This window comes from Apteryx rowi, unplaced genomic scaffold (assembly GCF_003343035.1).
Source record: "Apteryx rowi isolate R43461 unplaced genomic scaffold, aptRow1 scaffold_380, whole genome shotgun sequence".
In the NCBI taxonomy this organism is placed as follows: domain Eukaryota; kingdom Metazoa; phylum Chordata; class Aves; order Apterygiformes; family Apterygidae; genus Apteryx; species Apteryx rowi.
This window is the reverse complement of record NW_020450308.1, coordinates 700,053-724,659: the sequence shown is the minus strand read 5'-3', so window position 1 is coordinate 724,659 and position 24,607 is coordinate 700,053. Positions and strand designations below refer to the sequence as shown.

General features: G+C 42.6%; 1 protein-coding gene across 1 annotated transcript in view; it reads left to right on the top strand.

The window, feature by feature from the left end:
- PPM1H (protein phosphatase, Mg2+/Mn2+ dependent 1H) overlaps window positions 1-24,607 on the top strand; it is a gene marked incomplete at its 5' end in the record, with an annotated part of 71,978 nt that overhangs the window by 5,165 nt on the left and 42,206 nt on the right. The window contains 2 exons of the mRNA XM_026074193.1: window positions 2,988-3,332; window positions 11,589-11,701. Of these exons, the coding sequence (XP_025929978.1) occupies window positions 2,988-3,332; window positions 11,589-11,701 (458 nt within the window). The remainder of the gene's footprint in view (window positions 1-2,987; window positions 3,333-11,588; window positions 11,702-24,607) is intronic.

The following is a 24,607-nucleotide window of genomic DNA, read 5'->3' as shown; positions in this document are numbered from 1 at the left end:
TGAACTTTAGTATATGCAGTTTGTGCTTTGTGCGTGGAGCAACAATGGCATAAGCTAAAAAGTAGTGATGTTAGGCAGACTTATGTAATTGTTTTAATTGTGGCATTTAAACATGCATTTCATCAAATGACATTAAAAGTAATAATGCTTGTTCAGCAGTGGACTCTTTGCACTTCAAACAGGGTGAACCCGTAGTGAAGGTCTATATATATATAGTTTGCCAAAGGAGACTTTTGTCTTTGCTGTCCTGTTGTCAGTGGTTGGTACCTTTGTCTCTAGAATGGAAGAAACTAAAAGAAGCTGCAGTTCACAGCCCAAGTTCACATGAACTTGAAATCAGTAGTGCTTTGGTTAATACACCTAGTAAATAGATGTAAAATATATGCTGGTTCATCGGATGTGGTTTTTGTCTCCCTTTGACAGTGGTGTTAATTATCAGCAGAGGTGCGAGGTGGTAGACATCTCAGGCTCCATGTGAGAAAGCAGCAGGATGTGTCTCTTGCTGTGGACTCTCACACCCTGGTTTTCCGATGTCCTTATTTCTCACAGCTCTTCAAGTCCACCTCCAATGCGTGGGGACTTCTGACTATCTTGTGTTTGTCACTTCCATCCCTGGGCACTAGCTGATGGGATTCAGGTGGTACATAAACTCTCTGCTGATCTGTTGTGTAAAAGTGAGCAGTTTTTGAGAGAATGAAGTTGATTTGTATCATAGCTGTGGAGGAGTTGCTATGATGTCTGTCATCCTAAATTAAGACCAGAGTCAGCATAACATAAAAATATAATCTTTAAGTTCTTTGACTGCAGTGAGATGTAGGTTATGCTTTCATAGTATGAGCTGTTTTGCAACAGCATTGCTTTTTTCCCGTCCCTTGCAAAAACATTTGTTTCTAAGTTTATACGAATCCCCCACATCTGACTTACTAACAGTTATTTCAGCATAGCTGGGAGAAGATGCAGGGTTAAGAAGAAATGGAGGGGGAAAAGGGAAGGCTTATTTTCTACGTGAATTTTCCAAAAGAGTTGAGGTGATCCAGGGTATGGCTACATAGTGTTTTTCCAGCAGATCTGAGCTTATGCTGCCCAGAATTCAGTCTGCTTCCAGGCTTGGGTGAATGGGCCTTACTTCAGCAGCTGTCTAGTGCACAATACCACAAAAACATGGTTTCTGCTCAAATCGGAGCAAGTGTGGAGCCAGTGTAACACCCGTCAGAAGGAAACTGTAGAACAGAAAAGTAGTATTTGAAAAACTCACCCTCAATTGATAACTGCATGTTGCTGAGTATTTAAAATTATCACATACACCTTGTTTTTAATAATGATATCTAGAAAAATTCACTCTTTTCAGGTACATAGTCTGCCTATATGAGAGCAGCTGTGAGGACTAGCTGTCGCGTGAAGGGAGGGAAGACAGGCCCTTCCTTATCTTGGTAATTTAGGTTTGCCTGCCAGAGCCCCTTGTTCAAGGACTTTCCCTGAGTCAGTTTTGCAAAATAGGAAAGAACAAGAATTTATTAAAGTGACAGATACAACAGGTTCGGAATTGCTGTTGATAAATGCACTTGCTGCTACAAATTTTCTTTCTTTGAGCTCAAACTAACAATTAAGCACTTTCAATAATAATATATTTCCCTGGGTAACGTCTGATGTTTGTTGGAGGCTCATGTCTTACCAAAGAGGCGTCCCTGTTTGGGGGAGGGAGGAAGAAGGCTCACTCGTCAGCGATCTCCGGTGAACAGGTCGGGGGTTCAGTTTTCTTCCCTTCCAAAACTTTAGTGGGCTGTTCTCTGTTTTATAGTTGCTGAAGGTGGGATGTGGAAGTGCGGCGGTCATACTTCATTGACTAGGTTGCCATTTGCGTGGTTGTTGTGGGGTATGCCCCCCTTATTTACATATAGTTATGCAGCAAAGGGCATGTTTTTTAATATGGTAATCAGGGATAATGAGGCTAGGGGTACTATAGGTCAACACTTAGTCTGTGGGCAGCAATTATTTTTTGGTATGCAACCCTTTGCGGTCAGGGGCGGACCGCGATACCTCCATATCGCTCTTTCCTCCGCGGTGCAGCTGGAACAAGCTGTCTGGCCTTCACCAGGTAGCTCGTTACTCATGTTGCAAAGGGGTGGTGTGCTTTGGCTGCCACATACCATTTCTCCTTTGTGCCCCCTTATCTTTTCTCCCGAATTCTCTCCTGATTCCACACTAGCATGCTAGGAACTGAGCTAAGAGGTCAGATCTAAAAGCATGCTTTTATGCTGGGAGCTATACCAAAACACTTACCTAGTTCTTCTGATTAGAGGATATGTAACTCTAGCACTGTATAGGAAACTTTTTTTCCAAAGGCTAGGAGAATTAAGTGATGAATGTGTAGGCTTGCATGGGTAGAGTGCATCTGGACCCACTTGTGTCCACCATACTGGCTGCCTCTGCCCCGTTCTGGTACCAGGCTTGGCGCAAGCAAAGAAAGCCTGACACTGTCACATCTGCCAGTATGGAGAGGTCTTGCCTACAAGTCAGTTTGGTGGGGATCAGATCTTATTATTACTAGCTGTCTGGCTGAGGTCCGCAGTCTAATGCCAGTGAATGAAAGGGTCTGTCGCAGAAGTACCGGGCATGATCTTGTGCGGCCTTTTTGTCTCCGCAGTGGTAGGTCCAAGGTGGGGTTAGGCTTGGTCAGGGTGCCATATGACTGGAAAGTGAGAAACAAAACAAGTTTAGCTTTTTTTCCCCTCCCCTTTTGATAAGAGGAAAAAAGAAAAAAGAAAAAAAAAAAAAGCAAAATCATACATCTCTTTCTCCCAGAGCTGTACTAACACACTGGATATTTCCCCCTTCCAGAAAGATCCCTGCATGGGAAAGTCACCTCTGTTTTACCTACTGCTGCTGCTGCTGCTACTGTACCACTGGCAGCTCCGTGATTTCACTACTGGTTGCATAATGGTGACCTTCTCTCTTCCTTTCCTTTTCATCCCCTCCTGCGTTGCCAGGACACAGATGGGATCAACTTATACTACTGGTCCCTGTTTGATGGACATGCTGGGTCAGGGGCAGCTGTCGTCGCTTCCAAACTGCTTCAGCACCATATCCTGGAGCAGCTGCAGGAGCTCGTGGACATCCTGAGGAACTCGGCCGTCCTCCCACCGACCTGCCTGGGAGAGGAGCCCGAGCACCCGGCAGCCAACAGCAGGACGCTGACACGGGCGGCCTCACTGCGTGGCGGGGTGGGGGCCCCGGGCTCACCCAGCACGCCTCCAACACGCTTCTTCACGGAAAAGAAGATTCCACATGAGTGCCTCATAATTGGGGCAATAGAAAGTGCATTCAAAGAAATGGTAGGTATATTTTAGGGCTATTGAATCCATGTTGCGTAAGTTAATGAGTTAAATTGCTTGGAGAAAATGAATATTTATGGATTTTTTTCACTTTTTTTTCCCCCCCGCTAGTTAGATAATTTTGTCCCTACTTAGATGGTGTTTAAGAGCCTCAACAACTTACCCTGTTATAGCCCTGTGAGGCGGAGAACTGTTCTTCTCCCTCTGACAAAGTTGTTGTATACCTCAGTTCTCTGTATATGATTCACGTGCTGTCAAACAGGCAAGAATTTCATCTTAAATCCCAGAGAGCGCTCCGCTGCCATGTTTATGGTTTACTTTGCTAAAAAGACTTTTAGAAACTTGGCTCAATTTTTTTTTTTTTAAGATAAAAGTTAGCACTGCCTCACAGTAGTATGTTTCAGCATTGATTGTTATCATAAGTCTGTGCGTAAGGATATGCATCTTATAAAGCTCTATTGCCCTGCAGGAACAACAGCAAAAGTTTCTCAGTAGGTGTCCCTGCACCACGGACCTCTGTTCCTGTTACCCACAGCTGCATAAATTGATCATAAAAGGTCACATTGAAGACATGAATACTGGAAAGATTCCTTGATCTAATAACCTCTAGTTCATGTTAGAGTTGGGGTGGCTCATAAGACAGAATAGTGGATATAGAGAGCCTGGTGTGGAGCTCTTGACCTGTTTGGCGGGGGGGGGGAGGTGAGGGGAGCGTGAAACATGTTCTTAGCACCCACTTTACTTGTGTTGCACCATAAATAACTGAGTAGAAATCCTGACCCTATGGAAATGGAATTTCCACTGATTGCTGTACAGAAGGCTATGTTTTGTCTTTGAGCCTATGTAGCTGACTTGGCTACTCTGCTCCTTCCCCTTCTGTCCTTCAAATTCTTTTTCTAAAAAATAATCCTTGCCAGCCAGAGTAGAGACTAGGCCTGCCAGTGAGTACTTTGGGGATCAGGTCTTAGGAGACATCTGTTCTGTTTTTCAGGAAAGCCTCTTTTTGAGCAGAAGATTTTTGAACTAATGAGTGTTTCCCAGAGGTTTTATTTCTTGTCTAACAAGAAGTACAAAGGCAGGATTTGGTCATTGTTTTCCTGATCTACGTGAGTTTTTAGTACATGCATCTAGACTGCAATTGTTGTTGTAAGAAAGAAGTGTTTCACTTTGAATTCTGAATACTGATCATCTTGTTGGATTGCCCTTTCTCCCAAGAAAGTGCAGGCAGAGAGATCCCCAACTGGTCTGGGCACAGCAGTGGCCAAGTTTTAGGTGTCTAGGTCCAGGAGCAAAATCCACAGCCAAGACTGAGGCATCATCCAGTGTGTGGCATATGAGAAGATTTATATGAGGGTTGGACGCACTGCAGCTAGTAGACTAAGCCTCTGCTAGCTGAAAAGAAAGACAGGGAAATGCAAAAATCCATCAGTTTAATGTGCCCTTTTCAGAAAGGGAGACTAGCTTGCTCCCCTCCTCAGTGAGGAAGCAGGGAAGAGATGATACTGCCTGTCCGCTCTACCTAGGGGTTGCAGAGCATGCTTAAGAGAGGGACACCAATTTCCTGCTTCAGTTGGAGAGGTTTTAAGGCCAGAAGAGTGCTTTTACTGCCAGGCTCTGTCGGGTGTGTGACATGACTATCTCTTCCTTCTGTTGAAACTGGCTGCACATGTGGGAAAGAGATTTGAGTTTCGTGAAGCTGGAAAAGAGAGCTAAAGAAGCACTGTTTCTGAGTGCTCTGTGTAGCCCTTGTTCTGAGGGCAGTGCGTGGATGACTGCCTTCCCACCCTGCCCTCCTGAGCGTGTCCGAGGGAGTGGGGCTGTGATTGCTCTGCTTTGTTTTGAGCTCACGCCTCTGCCTGTTCAGTGTGCACCCAGAAGACGGATGCAGCTGGGCTTGTCGTGGGACCTGTGCAGAAGGAGGCCTGGTGTTACCCGTGCTGACTGTGCCATGAGAGCAGCGCAGACCCGCTTGGCCCTGGTGGGTGGTGGCATGCAGAGGCATGGGCTCAGCAGGGCTGTAGGTGCTTGCAGAGTTCCCTTGCTGAAAGCTCTGTTCGTTTCCACACACCTGGCTGCTCAGGAGGGCTCATATGGATAGACTGCTTGACCAGGGTGGCTGCGTTCGGCCTAGTGATCCTGTGTGCTATTCAGGATTGAGGATGGAAGTTACCACTTGTCCCAGACTGCTGTAGGACTGGACCCATCATGGTTCATTGCAGTGGTGGAAAATCCGTAATATGACAGAAGTGTAGAAAGCCTGTACAGCTCATTACAGATGTGCTGTCTGGGTATTCCATGTACAGATCCTAGTAATCTACCCTTTTATCCAAGCCGATGTCCTGAGAGTATCTGATTATCCTCCCTGTGTCTTCGGTCACATACTACAGATCAGGTATCTTAATTCCCACTTTTGTTTTTTATGAGAGGGCTGAAGTTCATCTTCTGTCTTTGTTACATAAGTGATCCAAAGTGGTTACCACAATGCAATATAGTCCTGACATTGTCTTTTACTTTAAAAGGAAGTCTTCTAAAATAAGAGGTCCAAATTAAGGAGAGAGACAGATAATTATGTCAACTTTAATCTCTGGGTGGTGTCTTGTGTTTACAATTGGTTTAGGCAAAAGAATGTTTTTCTTTTGCGTAAATGTCCGTGTGAGAGAGCAGTTCACAAGATCAGCACTCCAGGGTCTCATTTGTGCCTATAATGACTATGTAGATGGCTAGAGAGAAGTAGGAAGCTTCCTCCTACCTCTCTCTAACTTCCTACTAGTTTATAGTCCTGGTAGCTCTTGGATGAGAATTTTGAACTTCCTCCACAGTATGTTGTTTATTAGGCTTTACTCTGTATGAGAACATCATGGGTGTTGTTGAGTGAATTCAATGCAGCTGAGAGTTGCATAATTTACAAGGGTTTTGTGCCAGCAGAGTGTATCGTTTCACCTGGCACTTGGTGAAAGCTCATGTTCCTGGACATGTAGACAGGCTTGTCAGTGCTGCTTCCTGAAACACCCACCACTGCAAAGGAGCCTTTTTTACCTGGTGGAAATGCTGGGTAGTTAGAGATGCCTTTTTTAAAAATACATCCTGTCAGGTTTATCTGAGGGCTTTGTCCCCCTTCTTCCTGGGAGCGTTCGGCATGCCATTACTTTTTTCCCAGCTGCCTTCTGAATTCTAATTAAGTTCTCCCTGTCCTTGCCTCAAGTGTAAAAGGAAGTGTAACTTATCCCTTTCAAATGGCTTTTCAAAATTATTTTTCTCTCTGATGGGTATGATTTCTCTTGGACAGTGCTTGTCTTACAGCTACTTGCAGTAAAAAAGTGTGGAAAGCTGACATGGAGCTAACTTAGAAATCTGATCTATTAAAATATCCTCTCTTTGGAGTGCTTTTCAACAGTGTTCTTTGTGCTGAAACTGGGATAAGTAAATTTGTATGGTGTGTTCTGTGGTGTGTTCTCAGATAAACTGTCCTGTTTAAAATGAACAAAAAAATTGCTCGATATCAGTAACTCTAAGTGATCACAGTTATTCCGGTTGAATGGAAATAAATTAGCTCAAGTTCTGAATGTATAGTAAGTCAAATCCTCTGATTTTTCATCTTGTGCATTTTAAGATATGTATTTATAGGTTCAGTTCTAGGAACCAGGAGGGATATTTCCAAGTGCACTTCTGTACTGGATAAAAGCATCAAAGTAGAGCCCCTTGTCTGAATTTCACCTTGTGGGCATGCATGTGATGCATATCTTTTTACTATCTGTCTTTAAGAAAGATTGAGGAGAGAAAGCACCAATGCCACACTGAACCATGATTAATTATTAAAAAATGCCACAGAACCAGGCTGTATGCTTTATTGGAAAGGTATAGTTCTGTATCCATTGAATCATGCTTTTCATTAAGATTCTTTCAACGCAAATGAAATCTAGACAGGTGGTTTTGCAAGATGCTTCAAATCAAAATGGCAGCAATCTTGAGAGCGCAACATATGTCTCACTTTTTTTTCCCTTTAAAAAAAATTCCTCTGATTATGTGACCAATAGAAATAAGTGAAAGGTGGCAACAGTGGTACAAGAACTTTTGATACCTTTTTTGACAGAGTCAAAAAAGATTTAAGAGTTAATTTTGACTTTAAGGCTTCTAACATATGAAATGATTTTTTTTTCTTTTTTTAACAGATACCCGAAATACTGTGTGTAGACAATAAAGCTTCTTTCTGTCATAGCAAGATTCAGATTCTAGAGGAAAGGTCCCAGCTCTGAGGATAGGTGTAGATGAAAAAGTTACTTTAGTTGTTACAGTAATGTGATAACTTGTTATAATGAGGATATGGTAATTTGATCACTTGGCTAGCCTCTGTCTTCTAAATGCTAAATTTCTAAAATTTGGCATCAGGTAAAGATTGCACTGCCTTTCTGTGCCACCACATTTGCTGCTTTCTTCCTCTCCCCCGGGTCTCCGCAGCGCTGGTACCGCCTGTAAGTGTGAGCCAGCCTTGCGGAGGCTCCCGTTGCTCGTCTCGGCAGCGTGCTTGCTGTGCTGGAGACCTGTGCCATGTCTAACGCGCTGATCGAGAACGGGCGAAGGAGGAGAGCGGGGGCCCTGCACCCCCCGGCCTCGTGGAGGGCTGCTGCCGCCCGTCCGCCGCAGCCCGGGCACGCGGCAGCGTCTCCGCCGGGTGTCCACGAGGTGGCACGAGCAAGCCGTGGTCAGGGGTACCAGCAGCCTCCGACAGTGGAAAATACTGCCCTCGTGGTGCAGTCTTCCTTCTCCTTCAGAAGAGATCGTTAGCTAGCACCATCAACCAGCGCTTCTGGTCTGGGACACGCAGGTCTGCATGCTGGCGTGGCAGGCGTGCGGAGACCTGCACCGTAAGGGTGGCAGGGTGTCCTCTCCAAGGGCCGACTGACCTGGGAGACAGTGATGTCCATGGGCTGCTTCCGCAGTCGGTGGAAAAGTAACCCCTGCTCTTGATGCCCCTGAAATGTAGCTAAAGATAGTTTAGATTATCCTCTGGAGACATCCTCTCCCTGCACTCCCTTAATTAGGGGGGTTAGAGACCAGACTTACAAGGTGTAAATTACTTTTACGCATACCAGGCTCATAACTGCTGTCTCGATCACACGTCTTAAAAAGAGGGGGCAGAACAGGGACCGAGTTAGCTGCCTTCTCGATGTTAAATGATAACCTCCAACAGAGATGCAGAAATCCTCTTTTAAGAGCAGCTGGCAGCTATAAAAGGTGTTGTCACCACTGTTAATGTAGCCTTTATTTCTTTGGCCTTGGTACTTCAGCCTGCAGTTTGTATCCATTTCCAACTTGGTGAGTGACGTTTTCTAGCTCCATTAGGGTCTGAGAGAGTGGCATGTGCTGCCCTTTGGGCTGAAAGATGTATCATTTGATTCTTTCCAGCACTTCCAGTGCAAGCAGATTGCTATGATGGAGATTCAAAAATCCAGGGCAAGGTCAGCTGTTACTGTTAAGAGTTGCATATACTATGGAAAAGAAGAAAAAAAAATTGCTCTGAAATCTTTCTGCAGCTGGAAGGTTAGGAAAGCTTTGTACGCACTCAGACTTTGTCTAGACTAAGGCCCTGTACAGTGACAGGTACCTCTTGGGGCTTCAGAGACATCCTGGAGTTTCTGCCCTTCTTTGTAAAATGTGTGCTGCACCAGTTTCCCAGCAGCACTATGATAAAGAATTTCCTTAAAAGCCACTGTCTCCACATCAGAATGAATTAGTGGCATGGTGGCTTTTTTTTTTTTCCTGACTCAAATCTGGTTGTGATGTAGTAAAGTTCCCCCCCCTTCTTCTTCTCAAAAAAAAAAAAAAAGTAGTATGTAATATCAAATTAAAAATGGAACTGAATATACTCTGGTAGATCACAGTAGTAAACCTGAGTTCTGAACAACAATTAGGTGTGCGTTTAGAGTTGGCTGAGTGAGTCATTCTTAAGACTTGTAACTTAAAAAAAAAAAAAAAAAAAGTGAAAGTTAAAAAGAAAAAGAAAAAGAAAAAGATCTTTGTGTGTTAAGGCTCAAACTCTCCAAAGAACCCAGTACGCAGACCTCTAGTTTAAGTCAAGGAAACTGTGATAAATGAGCCCCTTAGGGTTATTCATCTTCTCTCCTATAACAAATGATTCTGAGTTCTGCTTATTGAAAGAAATAAAATTTAATTTTGGCATTCTGGCACTTGCAAAGTATATGTATGACAGAGTTGAAACCAGGTGAGGAAACATATTTTGTTTAAAGGTCTCAAAGGACACTGAGCAGCGAAGATGAAGGTTTTTTAAATTCTTGGCAGCATCTTGAAAATCCACTGTAGTATTTTAAGTTTAAATTATTTTAGTGGTTAGAAACGTCTGCTTCCTTTAAACTGTTCTTTGCGGCTTAATTTAAAGATGTGTAGAAGCCATGGGGAGGAAAATCAACTTTTCTGTGGCAAGATTATATAAAGTGGCATTTATGACAGGCCCATGTCTAGGAGCAAATCTTCTGTAAGATTTGATTTTTGGCTTTGAGGTGTCTTCTTCCTGGTCCTTGCCCCACCGACAAAAAAAAAAAAAAGGAAAAAAAAAATTGATATGTAAGAGCGAGCAGTGGAGAGGCTGAGTGCAGTTCCCGGGTGCGTCGGGCGATGGCCTCGCGGGGTAGCACAGCACTGCCGCACCGCTGGCCCCCGGGCTGGATTCACGGAAAATGGGATTGGGCCCCGCGCGCCCCAACCGACCCACGAGGAATCGTGTTATTTGTGACCGGCGCTATCAGCAGCGCAGCCCCTCGTGCTCCCGCGGCGGGGAAGGCAGGGACCATGCCGCCACGCATCCATGCTGCCTGAGAAATACGCCCTTTTCTGAAATGTGCAGGGAACAAAGCGTCGGCTCTGGCCTCTTTCAGCTCCGCAGATTTTCAGTCAAATTGCAGCTGTCATGGTTAGCATTTGTTGTGGTGCTTTTCCCTCAGATAAATTTAGCTCTAAAATAAAGCTCTAAATCGCACACCCCAAGGCACAGACAATTTGAGCTGTTTGTTGCTCAGTGCAAAGAGCAAAGTGGCTGAAGTATAGCTCTGTGCGTGAATACACACATACAGAGGCAAACAAATACATCTGCAATAAAAACGCATACAAGTAGGCAGGGTTCAGCTGAAAAGATCAACCAGCACCTGCAGTAGCCATGTTCAGTGATGCTCCCTGTGTGAATCCTAGTACTGCAAGGAAAGAGCAGTTTAAATTGGGGTTAATTCTGGCCATAGGAGAGGAGGGTGCTTTGTAACATGTTGCATTTTTATTACAAGCTAAACAAAGAGGCAGGTCATTGGCATACAATTCAATTTGTGTTTAAAATGTATAGAGTACTGGAAAGCTCATTTACATGTTTTTACATGATCTGCATGCTTTTCTGGGACAATATAAACTCCTGGGCTTGACTGATTGTCAGTGATAGATGTGACTTGTGTTCTCTGCTTCTAGTAAGCAGCAAGGCTTTTTTTTGTTTGTTTAATATTTCTTTCACTTGGAATCAGTTAAAAGTTGGACGTTAAACACAAACAAAACTGTTTGAGTAGGTACGTAGCTCCCTGAATTTGGGCCTGTGCATGCACGTAAATCTTTTCATGGCCTCATGAAAGCAGTGAGATGACACACAACCTGAAACCATGGTTCATCTTGGAAAGTCTGTGACTGCAGAGTATTTATCAGTATATGCTGTTCTACTGACCTTTTTTTCCCCCCTTAAGAAGTTTAGCATGCCTTCATTCCCTGTGCTTCTGAAGGATAGCCTTGTAATAACAGTGTGCTTGCTGTTGTTTGTAAATGTGTATTCTCCACAGTCCTAGACTTCCTTTTGGAGAGCAGGTAGTTATTCACATCATAGCTAGGTCTCCATTAATTATTTCCTGTCTATGTAAAGCACTGTGCAATTATATCATCAGGTACCAGTTGTCAAACTACATCTATCTTTGCCTTCATTGTGCTTTTTCCATTGCAAAATCTCTTGCATCCCTCAGATTTGCCATTTATTCCTTGGTGCCTTGTATTTTATGATCTTCTGTCTTGAATTTTCCCAAACAGCTTTGTATGATAAGTAATAGGTACTCTTTGACTTTCCATTCATCTCCATGAACATGTAGCCATAGCTGCAAGAGTAAAGTAAGTAAGTGGGGCTTGCAATTTAAGAAAGATGGTCACTTTTTAGGGGAATCTTCATTTTCTAAAACCATAATTGCAACACTGTCTTTATAATTTTTGTTCTTTTTTTTGTAGGATTTACAAATAGAACGAGAGAGGACTGTGTATAATATTTCTGGTGGCTGCACAGCTCTTGTTGTGGTGTATTTGTTGGGGAAGCTTTACGTGGCAAATGCTGGTGATAGCAGGTAAGCAACTGTGGTGTCTCCCTGACTCTCCCTTCACCCCAGTCCCCCAAATCTACTGGTTTTGATTTCCTTAGGGGCAAGCAGTATCACAATGCAGTTCTGCTGCAGGACCAGAACACTTACCGGTTCTCACAAAACCTAATGCTTAAGGCAGTGATAGACTTCTGATATCTAGTTGAGTGGTGAATGCATTCAGAGGGGTTGATCCTTCTGTTCTTTGTAGCAGTTTCTGGATGATGTGATGGCTGTAGAGTAGTGCAAAATCACTGAATAGCCAATCAAACAGAGGAGACCTTGGATGTGTAGTTGAATTGTCTGTCGAGCACCGTTTGGTAAGATCACTGTGTTTGAAAACTGGAAGAGCTGGTAGAGCTAGACTGGTTCAATAGGAAGTCCTATGGCCCCTCTCCACAGCCCTTGGAAGGATATCTTGGAAGATCACTTGGCTCTCAAATTTTGATATAGTTGAAGCTGGTCATCTGTAAGCAAATAGCTGCTACTTCTGCAGTGAAAGAGGAGGGGAGGAAGAGGGACTATCACAGGTTAGGATTTTTATTGTGTCCTGTTCTGTCTCACGGATTTGTCCATTCCTCAGAGCCGAATGCTGTAGTTCAGAAGTGTGTGTGTGTGTGTGTTTTTGTTAAAGTTGAATGCTTTAAACACCACAAATGAGAAGCTTTCTCTGACTTAGCTAAAGCTAGGAGCATACTGGAAATCTCTCACTTGTACTCTTTCGCTCTGTATCGTGCTCTGCCCATGCCACCATCAGAGAGAGGGAATAAGACTGTTCTTGCACCACTTCAGACCTTCACATGTTTATGCAGAGTGCTGCCAGAAGAAACAGGCCTGGTGCAGTAGTTCTGTTCATGATACGGACCATTGTGTTCTGTTAGTAAGCAGCTGAATGATTGTAAGTCTGCAAAGGTATAAAACCAGCCTGTCTTTAGCTGAAGACTGCTGCAGAGTTATGCATTTAATTGTGTTCAAGGTTTGTGCGCACATACTTCGTGCTTGTATTGTGTATACCCATGTATTTCCAGAGACAGGGCTCGAGCAGTGTTTTGTAGCTTCAGCCTAAGGTTTTTGTTGCCTGTTGCTGCTTCAAACTGTGTAGATAGTAAGATGTGCGTGAAGTTCCTATTTTTTTGCATGTTGATGATTCTTGCTAATGTGATGAATTTGGTGTATATATTACAAATTGTTTACCAAGTTCCCCTTGGCAAGTGACAGTTTGAATCTCCTTTGCACATTGAATGTTGGACTAGTCCTCACAGAGGACAGCTGCAAGCATGTTTAAGTGGAGTGCCTATCCAGTCATCAGAACCACTGGCTACATTACATTTTACCTCTTTTATCATGTTTTGCCTGTGTTACTGTAATATTTGAGGAGCAATTGAGTCTCTTCCATTGAGTTGGCTAAAACTCATTGTTGTCTCTTAATAAGTCTCTTTCATCTATACTATGTAAAACTGGCCATGCTGGATGTACTTCTGAGCAGCTGAGATCTTTTTCTTAAATGACTGACTGCTTCCAGTTCCTGTCCAAGATTCCTCCTCTGCCCCTGGAGAGCAGCCTCAGCTGCATTGCAACCTCCTGATACCCATGGGTAGAAAACCTCATTGATAGTGATCTTGAAGTGGCCTCAGCGTCCGGTGTAGATAAAGCCACTGAGACTTCAGGAGGCTTTGAGTGATCTTTAAGCCCATCCAAACATCTCCTCAGAAGAAGAGGAAGAGCAGGAATGAGAAGGTAAACCACTGGCAAAGCTAGGTCTTGTTGGGACTAGGACTGAAGCTTTTCTATTCATTCCTCAGATCCTACAGGTAACAGGGTCTCCAGATCCAAAGCACTTTGGTTTTGCTCTTTCCAGACAGGCTTCAAGGAAAACTTACTTGTGCTGGGAAGGGCTCTATGCATTCCCAAACTCTTTGACTTTCAAATATACCCACTTCTAGATTTTCTTATCTCATTCATTCAATAAAACCTTTAAAGCCTAGAAAATAGGCACTCTCCTGCCAAGTGCCTGCTTCCCATGTTTCAGAAGGGGAGAAAAACAGTTATTATGACGCGTCCAAGTTGGTGCTCATCAGTAAAAGGACATTTTAGACATCTCTGAGTTTGTCTGCCTACTGCCAGGGTGCACAATGTTGTAGTTGTGTATTTTTAAAAGCCCAGTCATGTAGCCAAGAAGTTCTTACTCAGTGGAAAAATATGTTCATTTTTGTTGTCTCATGCCTTGTGTGGTCAACTTTGCATTTTGTACAGATACAAATGAGTGCAGTGAGAAATATAATAAGGAGACTACTTCTCAAGAGTGGACAAACATTTTGGTGAGAAGAGTGGGGTGGTTTTTGTTTGTTTGTTTGTTTTTTCTCCCCCCCCCCCAAAAAGGGGACTTGTGTTTGTTGATTTTAGAACTAAATGCCAAAACCCTCAGTTCCTCAGTCGAGCTTTAGTTTCCCTGAGTTCACATACTTGGTTGCACTTCTCCTCTGTTCTCATTCTTTCTCCCCTCTCCACTCCCCCGGTGAAAAACCTACAAATAAATCAAGCTACATTTCCCACAGACTGCAGTCTGAGAGAGGAGGTTTCATACTGCAGTGATGGGAAATAAATGTTTACGTATCAACGCAAACCTCATTTGTACTGATTCTGTTGCTCAAAAGAGAGTTAGGTCTTTTAATTCCAGACAATTTCAAAACAGTTGAAGCTTATAAAGGTGGGTTTTGAACAGCTTCTGCTATCACAGGACCAAGGTATATACAACAAACTGTTACTATCACAATGAGACTAAAGAAACACCGAGCATGGGACTTGAATAATAATGTGCTGTTCTGTGCTGTGCCAGCTATACCTCAGACTTAGGTCTCTGGTATTCAGTTTAACCACTAAAGCTTCTCAAATCTAATCATTTCATGCCACGTACCCTGGCACTGTTGTATAGCAGCTGTCCTTTTGTAGTTGATGTGTAATTACATCATGAAAAGATTTTAATTACCATATTACTAAATTAACAGCCAGCAATCCTTTCAGGTTCAGCCCTAGCTCGCTTCTGTATGGACTATTAGCCTTCTCCATGCTGAACACTTTTGGGTGACGTAAAATGGAGAAAAATTGTGCTAATTGTAGGTTTTGTTATGAACTATTACTGAGCTTGATGTTATGGCATCACTAATGTCAATGATATAATTAAACTTCTGCTAACGATGCAATCACAGTCCTATAATAATTAAATGGTAACGGCACATGATACCAGAATTCTACTAAGAATGAGGTGATGTCTTCAGAGCCTGATGAAACAACTTGGAGGGAGCCACTTCCATTGGTTCATCTGGTCATTGTTGGACTCTGACATAAATATACCTACTTGTACAGTCAAATTTATGTCTGAATATTGGCCAAAGCTTTTTAATGTGTTCCTCTTTCTCTCTCTCGATGGTTAACATTGTTCAAAAAGGCTCTCTAGACAGGGACTAATAGTGCTGTAGTCAGCTGTCCCATATATAATGCTTTTCTGGTGAGCGTTGGTACACTGTGCTTTGCTTACCAATTTGACATGTACACTATGGTAATTAGGCCAGACTCTCTGAATAGCTTGCTTTTTTTTTTTTTAATAAGGAATACTAAATTTTCTCTGCTCACTCTTTTAAATAGTATTGTTTGGGGGTTTTTTGTTTTTTTTTATATTGCTAAAGTGATTTTTACCTCTAAACTGCCATAACACACCTCGTTAATCTCACTTCTTTTTAGCTTTGTGGTCTTTATTGGTATATTGTTTTACAGCTAGTGATGAAGCCATAGTAAACCAAGGACTTAAATGTTTTTACTGATTACTGCCCAATTATTGTATAACCTCATGCAACATAACATTTGCCCAATATCGTTCCGATGACCTTAGGTCAGTATAATCATATTAACTATCTCTGGCACAAGAGTTCTGACTTTCATGTTGGCTGTCCAAGGAGCTGCTTGGAGACTACAGGGGCTGCCATGTTGTGCTGTGTTACACCTGGAGGTGTTATAGAGCCATTTAAGTTAGCTCTGCCTTTATCATTATGAGAGATGCAAAACATCACAAGTTATTTTGACTTTTCCATAGGCACTGAAACAATCACTAAATCTGCAATGGATTTTTAGGCTTTTCTGATTTGTTGGCAGACGATAAGACAAAATAAGTGCTCTGACGTTTCAGAAGCTTTCACAGGCTTGGAGAATGACTGGATTTTTTTTTTTTTTTTTTTTTTTACTTCATCACTTTGCTTTTTTTTAATCATCTTTTTGCTTCCTTGTTTCCCTTATGCTTATGTCTTCAGGGCACATTCACCCTCTGGCTGAACATGCATCCTCATGTCTAGAGAAGGTTTTCTCTTCCTTTTTGCAAGTGTAGAATTAATGCTCAGGCATTTGGGATTGCTGGATGATAGCAGTTTGAGTGAATGATTTTATGATCCATGTGGGTGCAGGATAAACAACTTTATTGATGCATCAGATGCCCAGATTTGGGAGAGTGCATTTATAATCCTGACTTTTCGCAACATAATAAAATAGTGAATTGAAAATTTAATTCCACCTTGTTTACTGTTTCGCTTCTTTCCCCTTTGCTTCTTGTGTTGAATCTTACTAAATCTCTACTTTCTCTTTGTCTGTATCATGGTGTTTTTCAGCTGTTTTCCCTATTAATAGTTCTCATTGTAGGGAGTGAAATTTGGGGGATTAATGAGGTTTTACCAATGAGTGAGGCAGGGAAATAGCCATGTGTCTGCTGACTGAAGCCTGGCACTGTAGTTCAAGCGGAATTTTTGAAAAGGCAGAATTGAAGATTCTGATCTATTTGTGGTGTTCATGGTATGTGATCTCTTCTCAAGGCAGTTCAGAAGGGTGATCTTTGCCAGATGATCTTAACATTGTATAAGGATGGGAACTAAGAAAATGTTCTAGTATATTACTGTTGTAGAGTTCCTTTGCTGTACTCTTTGGTTTATAGTATTTTTTTAAGAAACTTTAATTTTCTGTTTTTCTTAACTACTTATTTTCTAATCTGAACTGTGTATAGTATGAGTACTCTGCTTAGTCCTCTTGCCTCCTTACATCTGCATCTGCATAAGCAACAATAATTGTGTTTTGTACTTAGTACTTAGAGGCCTCTGGAGGAAAGGCTAACTCAGTTCAACTTCATCAGTCCGCAGTATTTAGAACAACATTCTTACTCCTATCTCCTCCTAAGATGTGACAAGCAGCAGATGAACGGTGCATAGGGCCTTTTCACCCTGGAACCACACCGTCTGTGGTGGCTCTTCTTCCTCCTGCAAATTCTCGTTACTTCCATTCCTCAAGTGATACCTTCTCTCAAGAGGCCAGAACAACACTTTTGGACCATATTTTGGCCAAGCTATATGCACGTCCTCTTGTTAGATGATATTAGTCCTTTGACAGAATCTCTCTCAAAAAAAAAAAGCTTAATTGTTTCAGGGAAACAGATAACCAAAGCCTGATCTGCTCAGGAGCCTGTAAAGTGAGAAGAGACTGGATTCAAAACAAAGCCAGTCTCTCCCACACAAATTCTTATTCACTGACTAAGGTTTGGTAGGTGGAGAAGTCTGGTTCTGCCCAGCAGAAAATGCTGGAAAAGAATGTGACGTCTTAGTCACATTCAGAAGATACAGCCAAATCCCGTCTCGCTTTGTTCCCCTGCTTCCCTTCCTTGGAAGCCTGACTCTCAGGCCTGCAGAAAGCACTTCTGTTTCCCTTACTATCTCTCCTCTTTCCAAGGAGAATAAGAACATAAAGTACATAAGAATAGCAGTGACCTCAGATCTTGCAGGATTTCGTGCTGGTTAAAGCTTTTGGAGACACTTCAGGAAACACTTTAGCAGAGATGTGTGTGGGGGGGGGAGTTGTTGGATCAGAAATAAGTCATTGCATTCAACGTGGAGTGGTAAGAAAGCAGAGTGTTTTCTACCGATCCAGCAGATGATGAGTTCCAGAGTACTGGCACGTTATATCCAACAGTGACTTGGCAGAAATGATTAATTTGGCAGTCAGCGTTCATAGGCTTTTGAAGACAAAACAAATGTCCTGCCTCTTCTCCAAACTCATGTTTTTTCTGGGAGAGAGCTCATGCCTGAGCAATGTCTATGGCAATCTAGCAGGTTTTGAAGCCATTATAAACAGTTTTGATGTGTGGTACGCTCAGTTAAGTCTTCAGTCCTAACCACACAGACATCTACCCGTGAACTCCTTACGTTTCAGATTATGAGGAAGGAGAGGAGTTTTTGCTATGCAAGTAATCTCAGTAAATTCAAAAGCCACAGTTCATTGGTGCTAGTTTCCAAAAGCAGTATATTCTTTACCTTTCATTCTCATAGGTGTTCAAACTTTGGCGGGGGGGAACACACAACAGCAACTAACCAAGTTGAACAAAAAGGTTGGTTGCTACCACTGCAAGTAAAAGTATTCCCTTGCTGTGCATTTTTATTGGTGTGTATATAAGCACCAATTGAAAAATTCCCACTGTAATAATGTCTTCAAATGTATGTTGCATATGTAGTCTGCAGAGCTTGTAGTCTGTGAGACAAGATGAGCAAGGGTGGTGAGACCCCATTTTAATCACTCTTTTGCCTGTATTGATGCATAAAGATCCTGTGATCTTTAGTACGGGCAGCTCATGGTATAACTGGGTATACCAGAACCCAGATCTACCAGTGCACTGCATTAAGCTCAAAACCATCTTTTCATCTGTGCCTTTTTTACTGACCGCAGAAAGACTCGTGGATTCTTCCTTTCAGTTTTACAGGGCCACGGCTAAGGCCTGCCAAGCAGGCTGGGAGCACTGACATCTTTCTAGGCTTCAGTCAGTACCGCAGGAGAGGAACCAGGGGAAGTTCCCCAAACTCGCTTGGAAGGCTCCTCTCAGCTGGAAGGCTCCTCTCAGCCCCTGAACTCAAGGAGCCAGGCAGTGCTGTCCCATCAGCATCTAGACAGTGCAGCTTGAGCCCCGCTCCTGGAGCTGTTAGTGAGGGCTTCCCCTCTCAGCTCTGAACGTACGAATGAAGCAGGACTTGGGTAAAAATTCACTGACGCAAGTTTAGCAGACTGCGGCTTTCAATGTGCTTTTATCTCTCAGTTCAACTTGTTCCAGTATTCTGTAACTGCCGCTTAGTTACGTATGCAGAAGAGCTGATATCAAGATAGTCTTAACACTTTAGGTGCCACAGTCATTCTGGGCTCTTCCTTACTGGTAAATCACCGAAGATCGGTGGGGGGAAAATGCCATACTTCTGTGGTCAGCCATATACTGGCAAAATAAACACTGACTTGCATAGCAATTCCTTCGTCCACTAAACCCAGGTTTAGTTACCATAGTAACTCATCCTGGATATGAATGTGATATTTTGGACAGCAAAGGAGGGGAAAAAAAAAAAAAAAGACTTTGATTCCCCATATGCCAGTCCAGAGGCTTGGAGCTGGCCACTGAGGTGGCTGTGCTGCTTTGTTCGTTTCCCTGGCATGGCCTAAATAGTTGGTGGCATGTTGTTCAGCCATGATACAGAAGCACAGTGGTGTATCATCGTTGTGACCTTGGACTTAGTGTATTCTTGGTTTGAATACTGCTGATATCATGACGGGCAGAATGAATCCCATGAGGGCAGTAAATCTCCCATATAAGCATGCTGGAGTCACCAGCAGGCACTTTTCATGTGCCAGCAGGGTCCACTCACTGTAAACAGGTTTGTAATAGCTGCCTGGCTGCCAAGGTCCTCTGAAGATCAGTATGTTCAGAAACCAACAGAATTGGTTTACATCTTATATCTTACAACACACAATTCATTCCAGAATGTTTTAGTTGAGTTAGTTGGCTTTTAATTTAGTACAACTGGAACCAGAGTAGAAAATACTACAAGTATATGTGTAAACATGTAAAGTCACCACTGACAGATATTTCAGTAGCAAAAGTTACTTTCCTTGCCGAAACAGTGAAGTATTGCATACAGACAGCTGGCACCGTCCCATTAGAAAATCTACTGTGATGAGGTAGGAGTACAAAAAATGATATAATTAGCCCTAAAATGAAACGCTGTTAGTAAGGCCAGTTGGCTAATAATTAGCCAAATGCTACTAACAGTAATAACTGCAGACTTGGATTACATCAGACCAGCAAGACACTTGAGGAGCTAAACTAGAGCAAGGGATTCAAGAGGGAGTCTCATGGGAATGGAGCTGCACCCAGCCAAAGAGACTCTGAGACCTGGAAGCATGCGGCTCCGGGTGTCAAAAATCTCAGGCTGATGTGTCTTCTCCAGGCTGTCTCCTCTGTGGACAACCTGCAAACTCAGTATTATATTTAATTTAAAATCAAAAAATGATGGTGGTATAGAAACAGCTGAATTAATTTACTTACAGAGTTGATGATGGGCAAGTGCCTGTAATGATTGGATGCAATATATAGGGCAGAGGGAGGTCTTCAGGAGTAGAAAATCCCTTTAACTGCTGCTTACTAAGTTGTTAGCTGAATACATGAGATGGAATGTGAGAACAGTTCTAAAAACTTAGATTTTTATTATTTTTGGCAGTAAGGAAGATGCTGACTGGCTCGGGTGCTAGTGTAAATGAGACGTAAGCCCTTCCGTGGAAATCTATGAATATTATTTTGCTATGAGAAATAGCTTCTACTTGCCTATTTGTAATCCTTTATTAAAAATAATATGATTCATTTAGTAAAAGCAGACCACCAAAAGAGTGGCTTTAGAGTATATCAGCACCCTCATTTTGTACAGAGGCCTTCTCCTTGGAAAGGACTAAATAAGCATTTGGAATGTAATGTGAATGAGGCAGGTAAATTGAAACAAAATAAAGTTTTACATGCGTGCCTGAAAGAAAAGCTTGCTTGCTTGCATAGTGCCTCTGAAAGAAGACTCTCCAGGTTCCTTGCAGTGACAGGATTGTGTGATTTCTTTCCACAGCTCTTGCAAAAGCATGGGGAGATGCTTATGTTATCGCAAGAGCAGTGTAGCGCAGTTGGCTCAGTACGGATGCAAAGAAGGAAAAGAGGCCCTTGAGTCAGATACCTGTGAAAGCCCCATGTCAGGGTCCTTGCAGAGCATGACTGAGCTTCGCAGCTGCTCTTCTGGGCAGATGCCCCTTGCTGCTGAGTAGGACTCTGTCAAAGGCCTTGGCAAAAGTTTGGGGGAGTCCCTCATTGTTTGTGCAGGAAATACTAAAGCACACGGGTGCAGGAAGTTATTTTAACCCTGCCTTTGTGCAATAGCCAACCAAGGCAAGTTCTTGCACCATTTATTGGCTGGAGGGAGCAGAAGTTCCCTCAAGCCATTAATGAATGCATCTGAGCAGTCTGCTTTAGCCACGGTGTATGAGATGGGACAAAATTGTCACAGGAAGAGCCACTAGCAGGGAGACTGCATTCCCTGTTAATGCTGACTTTTTGTTCAGTTGAAAGAAATGATCCAGTGTTTCTAGTCTGTCATAATGTTTTTGTGGACAGCCTGATGTTCACACTGATAAATGTGGTGAAACCAGGGTGACGGGACCCTTGAATGACAGTAGATGGAAAATAATGGCAGAGGCGATTTTAATCGTCTCTGACGTCTCCCCATGTTGTTGCTTGTTTCCGTTTTGCTAGAGATGCTGAGTAGGAGTGGGGCATTTATGAAGCATCGCTTGGGTGTTGGGGATGGGGAGCAGCTAAGGTGTTTTTGCCATCGGTGTTGCTGAGGGTTGCAGCTTTCACCTCTGAATTTTATGGTGATGGACATGGCATCAGTGGGACATGTTTTAAATGCCGGTTAAATTTTTGTATAATGGTTTATTTCACTATCCTCAGTCTGCCTTGATTCAAAGAATTAAGGAAATCATTTAAAGGCTTTGTGCTATAGTTCCATGATTATTGCTGATAAAATGAGGTGTTCACCAGGCTTATAAAGAAACACAGAAATGATTCTGCATGGGATTAAGGAGGGTAATCCAGTTAGTAATAAGTGAAACCAAGGTGCCAGCGCTGAACATATTGAAACTCATCAGTAATCATAATGGCTGTAAGTTCCAGTACTTAATTGAGAGAGATAATAAACATTATTTTGAATCTTTTTATAATTATTTTTCATTTCTTAGCAAGTTAAAAAAAAAAAAAACTTGTTCGAAGTCCACCAGACACTAGCATTGTGCTTCCTTAAGTATATGTATATTTGTATGTATATATAGTTACCGTAGTAAACAAGTACCTATGTAGACTAATTCCATAGTTTTGAGATTTACATTTTTTCTCAGTTATTTTGTGACATACGTAATTAAAATCTACTGCTTGGTTCCCCTTTGAATGTTATAAAACCCTGCCTTATTCTTTCTGTCAGTTTAATCCCTCTTTATTATCCATTGACATATTTCTAATACCTCTTCAGTGAGGCCAGACACTTCTGCTTCATCTGTACAGAGTCCACAGTGCTTAACACCTTTTGACAAAATGGATACATCCTCCCTGTGGCTTGGAATTGATATACGCTGTCAAAAAGGGTTTTCCAAATGGTCTCTCTTTGTCACCTTTACCAGATTTTTATCCTCCATTGTAGAAATGTGCAGTTTAATGTTGCGTTTCAAATCATTTTTGACTGAAAAAGTGTGTAATGGAATCAGGGTGTCCCCTGAATACTCCCAACAGTAGGAGGTGCCTCTTTGTTTTGAACACCAGAATCCCAATAGACCCAGGACAGCAGTGAAATTACACTTTTGACCTTGTTCACTAAAGTGTTTCTTTCTCTGTATGATTAAATGAGAGTAACCAACAATAGCTTTCTCTAAAATGTATGAGTTTCCCTGTTTTGTTTCTTATAAGAAACCCAGAAAGGATGCAGTGCAATTCTCAGCCAATTGTGTTTGTGCACGCAAGAAAAAAATCCTTCTTGCTTCAAGGAAGGGTGGATGCTTTATCCCTATTAAAAATACAAAAGTAATTGATACGTTGATATTTTCTCTATACCAGTGTTGTTGCTATGTCTTGACTGTGGGACCACCACTACAGCACAGTAGTAGATTTTTACCCTTTTATTGCCTCATTCACCACCTACTTTAAAAGGGGGTATATCCTCAAACACCAAATTTTGCTTTAAAGTATCAAATCTGAATGTAGAAAATAAGCATGTAGTTAAGGTTCTGTGCAAATGATGTTGAAATACATTCAACAGTCTAGTTGGTCACTGTGGACTACGCAGTTATGTCAATCCAAAAGATAAATGTATTTTTTGTTCAGCCTTTTGGGCTCTGGATGTTTCTTTTCATTTGCCTGCAACTGAGAGGATGTAGCCCACTGCAGAATTTGATTTGACTGTCAGTACCATCTTACAGACTGAAGTACTGGTACATCACTTGCACGCATTTAGTTGTTCAGGACCGGGATTTTCTGGATCAGAAACACTCGTAACAGAGTGAAGTGGCAGGAAAAGAGATACAAAAACAGTTTTGTTTTGTTCCATTTTAAACTACTTCAGCTGTGCTTTGGTCTCCTTTCCTTTCCTTTCCTTTCCTTTCCTTTCCTTTCCTTTCCTTTCCTTTCCTTTCCTTTTCTTTTCCTTTTCTTTTTTCTTTTCTTTTCTTTTCTTTTCTTTTCTTTTCTTTTCTTTTCTTTTCTTTTCTTTTCTTTTCTTTTCTTTTCTTTTAATATAATCCTGTTTTTTGTAAATATTTACCAGCTCCAAATTAGTGAACTTTCTTTCTGTGTGCAGACTGCATATCTATGCAACGAAAGGGTAAGTGCAGTCCTGTGGTTCTGTTTGGGTGGGGACCTTTCATGGGGAGTTAAGTGGCTGGATTCAGAAGAGGGGAGAGGACGGAGTGAAATTTATAGATTATGTTTCTAAAGGGGATCAAAGCAAGTGACTTAATGGCCTCGGTGGCCTCGGGGGTTAAGAAGCGTGCGTGCGGTTTGTTTGCTTGCTCCGAGGTGGTGTTATGCGGAGAGGGCTTCAGCACCGCAGAGCCTGAGGGGCAAAGCACTGAGGGGCTGCAGGCCTGTGACTCCTGATTTCCTTTCCTGCCAAAAACCCTCTGTTTATTTCTTTTTATTACTTCTTCATTGCTGATATAAATTAGTGATTGGTACGGGTCTGAAGTAACCTTGTCATCAAGGAATATTTTGTTGCTGTTGACATACTTGTTCCCTACTGGCATGAATCATCCGACTTGCTCTGGCAGGCTCGCCCTGTGGCTGTGCTATAATGTGTCTCAGCCGTGTGGCTGAAATTAAAATGTCACTGTTAAACATGGCAGAATCAGATGCTCTCTGGGCACTGCATCTCTTCAAGTTCTCTGGCTTCCTACGTAGCTATTTCTGACAGTTTAATGGGACAGCTATATTCTGGTATAAAATAATACATCCGTATTTGCACAATGCGCGGGGAGCTAAACGCTTTCGGAGTGCTGTGTTTCATTGCGTCCTCCATGCAGGAGCAGCAATGCTCGTGTAACACGATGCTGTTTGCGTCGTCCTTTAGGAAGCGTAAAGTCAAAATTAATGTTCCCACAGAACGGGGCAATTGGGGTGGCCCCTCAAAAGTGACTGCCGGCATGCCCTTAACTCCAGCACCGGCCAGCCACCCACTGTGCGAGCGGTCGTTAGTGTTGCTGGGCTGCCGAATTTGGGAGCCGGGAGGTTGCTCTGCGGGAAAAGCGTTCAGCCGGTGCTTGGCAGCTCGGTCACTGCGAGGTCACTGAGATGGCAGTGCAGTCTCCAAGCCCAATTCGGGCCTGATTCGGCATCTCTTAAGTCACAGGAAAAAATCCGGCCAAGCAGAGCGGCTCCTGGCCTGGAGCTTTCACGCCCAGCCTCTCAGGTGAGGCTGCCAGCACATAAGTCCTTTTTTGTCGTCTAAATGGTCAGAGATATCTCTTGCCATCATGAGA